This window comes from Myotis davidii, unplaced genomic scaffold (assembly GCF_000327345.1).
Source record: "Myotis davidii unplaced genomic scaffold, ASM32734v1 scaffold17, whole genome shotgun sequence".
Taxonomy (NCBI): domain Eukaryota; kingdom Metazoa; phylum Chordata; class Mammalia; order Chiroptera; family Vespertilionidae; genus Myotis; species Myotis davidii.
In genome coordinates this window covers 3,455,958-3,461,818 of record NW_006288624.1, presented here as the reverse complement: position 1 = coordinate 3,461,818, position 5,861 = coordinate 3,455,958, and the positions used below count along the sequence as shown (strand labels likewise).

Genomic DNA, 5,861 nt, shown 5'->3' with positions numbered 1-5,861 from the left:
ATCAATGATTCAATGATTCTCTCTCATCAATGATGTTTCCACCTATCTCTCTCTCTCTCTCTCTCTCTCTCTCTCTCTCTCTTCCTCTCTGAAAAAAAGAAAACACAAGAGTGGTCATTCCTAGGAGCTGCCTTGCCAAGAGACTCAAGTGCAGACTGACAACATTCCAACCCGAGAGCCAGGTCATCAATTGGGGGCACAGGGAGGGCTCCAGGGTGGCCTTTCCCAGGATGCCTGTGCCACGTGGCTGAGGCACGGGATGGACGGAGAGGGAGTTGGTAAGTACAGTCTCCAAGGTCTAGGCCAGCATCTGTTTACCAGCACAGACACTAAGAACCAGCACGAGGCTACAGACACAGCTCCCAGCTTGGCTCAGTGGTTGAGTGTCCCCCCCTACACACGCACACGCGCGCACACACACACACACACACACACACACACACAGACTCCAGAAAACCTTGCAGCCACACCTCAGGTTTGAGGGAGACCAAACCCATCGTGGGAACCTGCCCAGGACTGCACAGCAAGCCTCAGACACGGCTCGGATAAGTGACTCGAAGAATGTGCAGTAGTTTAAATTATGAAAGTAACAGATCCACCTTATAAAACCAGGGAAATGGGAGGGAGAAACACCACTGACTACCCCATCACCTCACAAAATGGCTGCGGTGGCTGTCATCTTTTCCTTGTGGGCTGTGAGTGTGGGCACGCACACACATGCTGTGCACATATGGCACCGAGGGAGCCTTAGCAGCGAAGGTGTGTTTCTCTTACTTCTAAACAGGCTGCCTTCTTGGCTAATCTAAGGAGACGGACACCGTCATGCTGGGCCCTGGGCTCTCAGAACACGCCCAGTCCTGCCCACCCCTGCCCACTGGGGACCAGCGGCCGGGGGAGCACACGTACCTTCCGCAGCTTCCCGTAGTCGATCAGCTCGGGCCGGTGTCGGTGGATCAAGGCACAGAAGCCAAGGCCGTCCTTCCAGCTGCCAGGGGAGAGGAGGGGGCGAGCTGGTGAGTGGGCGGAACACTAACTGCGGGGAAAGCACCGAGCAGGGTCTCCTTTTCCCGCAGGTGGATACACCGCCCATCAGAGCGGGAGTCAGAGGAGACGGGATAGGCAGGAACATTCCTGTCTGCCAACGCCCAGGCGCCGGGGTCAAGACTCCAGGGGGCTTGGCACGCTGAGATGCACCTGCTACATCCCAGCTACCCTATTCCACGGCCATCCTGTCTGCTCTGCGCCAGAACCCCCAGCAGCCCGAGCACCACCAAGGGCGCATGAGGCAGTAGCTGCGTCCACGGCAGCGCTGGCAGGGAGAAGGGCACCTAAGCGTCAGCAGTACTCCCCTCCCATGGAAAGTGACTCCTTCCCCAAGGGCCTCTGCTCTGGTCTAGGGCTGAGACCAACCCAGCCCAGGGGGCCTGCGGGCCCCGGGGGACAGGCCTCGGTCCTGTAGGGGGCCCCTCAGCTCCCGGCACTCACCTGATGTGGAAGTTCTGGATGTTGACGTTTTTGTAAGGGGCTGTCTTTCTCTGACACCACAAGAGCAGCCCTTCCTTCGCCGAGGTCTCTGTGAAGGGGGAAGGCGGGCAGAGCGATCAGGGGCTGGCTCGGCGGTGGGAGGGCCGCCGACTCGTGGGAGGCCCCATCTTGCCGGCCCGGTCCCTGCTCCTTCACATAGAGGGTTCCCACAAAGACCCCTAGATCCCTGCTGCTGACAAAGGCCGAGAAGTCATCGGACACAGAAGCCAGCTAGGAAGCTGTGCAGAGCTAGCTGCAGCACGCACCGAAATGCTGAGGTAGCGGCCTTTCGGACTACCACCCTGTCACTCCCTTCTATCCAAGAAATGGTAACGATACAAAATAAGTGGGCAACCTATTGGTCTACGAAATCTAAAATTCAGGAATCTCTAGACAGGAGCGTGTGTGCCATATGGAAAGAAAGCATGGGGACCCCTATTCAGATCGAGTGTTCATCTAAAAACTAGACTCCTTATATTGAATGCGTGGATCAACTCTGTCAGTGTATGTGAAGCCAACACATGTCTATCAGATAAGGCAGGTAGGTAGGTATTGGAGGGGACCCAGGAGCTCCCAGAACAGGAGGGCTGCCAACCACACCGCCCCCATGTGTTCACTCCTGTGAATTGCAGGTTATAGCACTGAGTAAAGTGGCTTCCTGGATGACCTCGTTGACTTTCAATTCACAAAATAAACTTTAAAATGACGTTAAACGATTCCTACAAAGATAACATAATAATTCAAGCACAAACAATTTTTAAAAATCAGCAAAGCTAATGTTTCTACTCTTAGTTCAAGTTCGTCAGCTACAAGATTAAAATAATAACTGTTTAATAGGAGCTGACAAGTCTGCCCAAAAAAATCAAATCCACCAAGGCTGCTTGAAAAATGGATTGGTATTTACCATCACTAACAAGAACCATGCTCTAAGTGACTGTTCTGGGCATCTTTTAACCACTTCCACCCTAACTACCAAACTTAGACCCTCACATCGCTGTATCACTAGGTGTCAAGCCAAGATTTCCGTAACAAAGCAATTTAGTACATGCTGTTCTCATTAAGTTACTTTGAATAAAAACCTTTTAAAGATTTCTTTAAATTTCCTTTAAAATTAATTTAAAATATTATCTCCATCTTATTTTTTTCATTTGTTTTAGTGTTTTGTAATACACTTGGAAATACATAAACATAAATTATGACAAAATGAGCACATAGCTCAAAGGGTGCTGGAATGTAGAATCACAAGTGTAGAGATCACTGACCTGTGGTGGCCCCTTGCAGGTCTACACAGTGGCCACCAGAGGGTGTTGTGGGAGCAAAGTGGAAGAGGTGGGGTCCGCTCCCCACCCCAGCAGGCCCTCCTGGCTGCTAGTCCCCTACCTTTTCAAGATTTAACAATCCAAGAGCCAAGCGGGGTTTCCAATGTACTTCCCCACAGCAACCTTGTGCTTTCTCAAAGTGGGGCGTTTCCCTAGCGCCAACACGCCTGTGGGAACCAGCACCTCAAACAGTTCTCTACGGACTAGGAGGGAGGACAGATGCTAGAAATGGGTCAGAGGCTCAGGATGTGGCCCATCAGACCCCACTGCCCAGGCCAGAGAGACCTTGAGGCTGAGCCAGGCCCGGAGCGGGGCTTGGGGAAGTCATGGAACCGAGCAGGCCTACCTTCCACGGAGATGTCCTGGATGGCGAAGCGGAGGATGATGGTCCAGATCATGCCCAGGGTCATTTTCGCGTTCCCATCCACGATTTCTACAAAAACAGCAGCAGGAGGGGTGGTACAGGGGCAGAGTTAGCATCCCCTGAGCACCCATGTGGCTCTGTGCACCGTGTGGGGAATCAAATACCACATGTTCCACTGCTAAAGAGAAGTCCGTATATTTTCTAAAGTTAGTGCAATTGCACTTCACAGGTGACCTGATCTGGGGGAGTCCCAAAGGCACAAGGTGGTAGACTAGGGGTGTCCTGGGGGTACTAGGTGGGAGTGGTCAATTCTACTGGGTACATCAGGAAAGGAAACAGAGACAGGGGCGACTTAAACCCTGAGGGGTGTCCACCAGCCTGACAGAGAGTGGGAGGGTTTCTAAGCCACCACAGATGTCCTGGCAGCTCTGAGCTAAGGGCCTCTGGGCACGGCCTCACGCCAGTGCAGGCCCCAGAGAGCACCCACCTAACGAAGGTTTGCAAACTGCCACCCTGAAGGCTCCGCTAACTCACACATCAACCTTATTGGGCCATTCACTGGGTATTTTTTAAATAAGAGAAAAAACCAAATCGCTGCAAGACCATAACGAGATGCCCCACTAAATTCAGTCTAAGCAGCACTTTTTCTACTTTTCAAATAATGCTCTAAGTCCAATGAATATTTTCTGCACTAGGCAACACAAACATAAATGAGCCCTGCCTGGAAGCGCCTAAGACAGGGAGCCACTGGTAGTCTTGGGGCTTGAGCAGCTCACAATCCAATGCAAACTCCTTACCCTCACCCGCTTCCAGACCAGGAGACGGAAACCTGGCCCCGTGGTGAGGCACTCCAGTGAAGAGTGAGGCACCCAAAGAGTATCTGACTTTTCTGTTCCTACCTGCAACACGAGTTCTTAGGGAGATGCAATAGAATCATAAGAAGGGGCAACTTCCAGCGTTCCCTGAGCCAATGTCCACTTGAGTTTGTTTCCCACAAACCCATTAAACAAAAGAGTGGATTCCATTAAGGAAATTCAGAGAAGGGAGGGGAATGTGCATGCTGCTGTCTGGCCACGGGAGGCACAGGGTATCGCTGCTGCTTCCGGGGTGGGGCTCTATGGAGCCTGCACAGGGTGCTGAGCAAAGGAGGGGCCGTGTCCACTTTGGACGTGGGACAGGATGTAACTCTTCCTGCCCATGGGGGCCTTAAATGCCCCTGCCAGGACCCCAGACACCAGCAGGGCCCAGACCTGAGTCGGGGGGCGTGGGTTAGAGACACAGGGAGCTGTAGCGCCATGCGACCATATTCCTGAGCAAGCACAACCCCAGCCAGCTCTCTGCAGAGCATGCTGGGGGCATGGGGGAGTCCATTGAGACTCAGTTCCTAAAGGTTTGAGATTTTTTAAGTGCCCTTTCATTTGTGACTTCTAATGGGTTTCATATCCGTAACATTTAAAGAGTTTATATAAATTGATAAGAAAAAAAGCCTAAATTCACAACAGATAAATAGGCAAAGGACATGAATAGACACTTTATGAGGCATGAAATAGAATAACCCCTTCATAGGATGTTCAATCTCACTTGTAATTAAAGAAATCAGACACCGTTTTCCCAGCTGTTAAATTAGCAAAGTTAAAAAAAAAAAATAACAAGCAAACATACGCCTTGATGGCAACAAGGCGACCACACCGTGGCTGGAAGTGGGCATTAGCCTAAAATAAAACAAAAAACACTCTCTGGGAAATAATCTGGCAAGAGGAGCAAGCACCTCGAAGCTGTTCAACTTTCCGTGAGTGAATTCTCCCTCCAGGAATCCAGCCCTCGCCACAGACGGAAACGCAGAATACGGCCATCGTACGAAGGTGCTTGCTGTGCGGTTCTCTCTCATGGCCCCAAATCAGAAGCCGCGTGAATGTACAAAGTACAAGGCCTCCCTGAGCAAATGCCCAGACCCCATCCCTCTCTGCCCAAAACCTCCGCGGCTTCCACCTCACTCAGAGTCAAGGCCCCTGGCCCCTCCCCCCACCACCCCCTCCAGCCCCAGCTCTCCCTGCCCTCTCCTCTCCACACCCTCTCCACATCTCCACTCGCCCTTCACCTTCTCATGGAAATTTTCCTCGACCACCCACTTGCCTCCTCACTTCATCTTTCTCCGTCTGATGTAAGTATGTGCGTGTTTTCTCTCTCCCCTTCTAGAACATAAGCTCCAGGAGGGTCGTGATTTTTTCTGTTTTGCGCCACTGCTTAGAGCCCAGCACAGTGCCTGGCACAGGGAACGCTCTCAGTCGGTATCTGCTGAATGAATGAATGAATGAATGAACGAACGAACACTAGAGGACTCTAACCAGTGGGTGGATGGGCAGAGGAAACGCAGGCCTGTCCGCCCGGAACAGAGCACAGCTGTGCCCAACAAACAGATAATTGGCACAGCCATTAAAATTACATTCTCGGGTTTTTAATGACTAGGGAAAATCTTTACACAGTAATATGGAAAGCATAAAAAAGCAGCCACAAAATTTTATGAACAGCATTTTGAATACAAGGGGAAATTTGTTTAACGTCTAGAAAAAGGTCCACTGGTAATAATGCTGCCTGTTGGCCTTTCCGGGAGGGAAGGCTGCGGCGCTGCTCCCCCCCCCGCACCCTGCGTCCCC

The 5,861-nt window shown here is 51.6% G+C and overlaps 1 protein-coding gene across 1 annotated transcript in view; it reads right to left on the bottom strand.

The window, feature by feature from the left end:
* Window positions 1-5,861, bottom strand: part of ACTN1 (actinin alpha 1) — a 99,663-nt gene that overhangs the window by 30,859 nt on the left and 62,943 nt on the right. The window contains exons 4-6 of the mRNA XM_006760789.1: window positions 3,190-3,276; window positions 1,486-1,573; window positions 907-985 (exon numbers count right to left, since the gene is read on the bottom strand). Coding sequence (XP_006760852.1) covers window positions 907-985; window positions 1,486-1,573; window positions 3,190-3,276 — 254 coding nt within the window. The remainder of the gene's footprint in view (window positions 1-906; window positions 986-1,485; window positions 1,574-3,189; window positions 3,277-5,861) is intronic.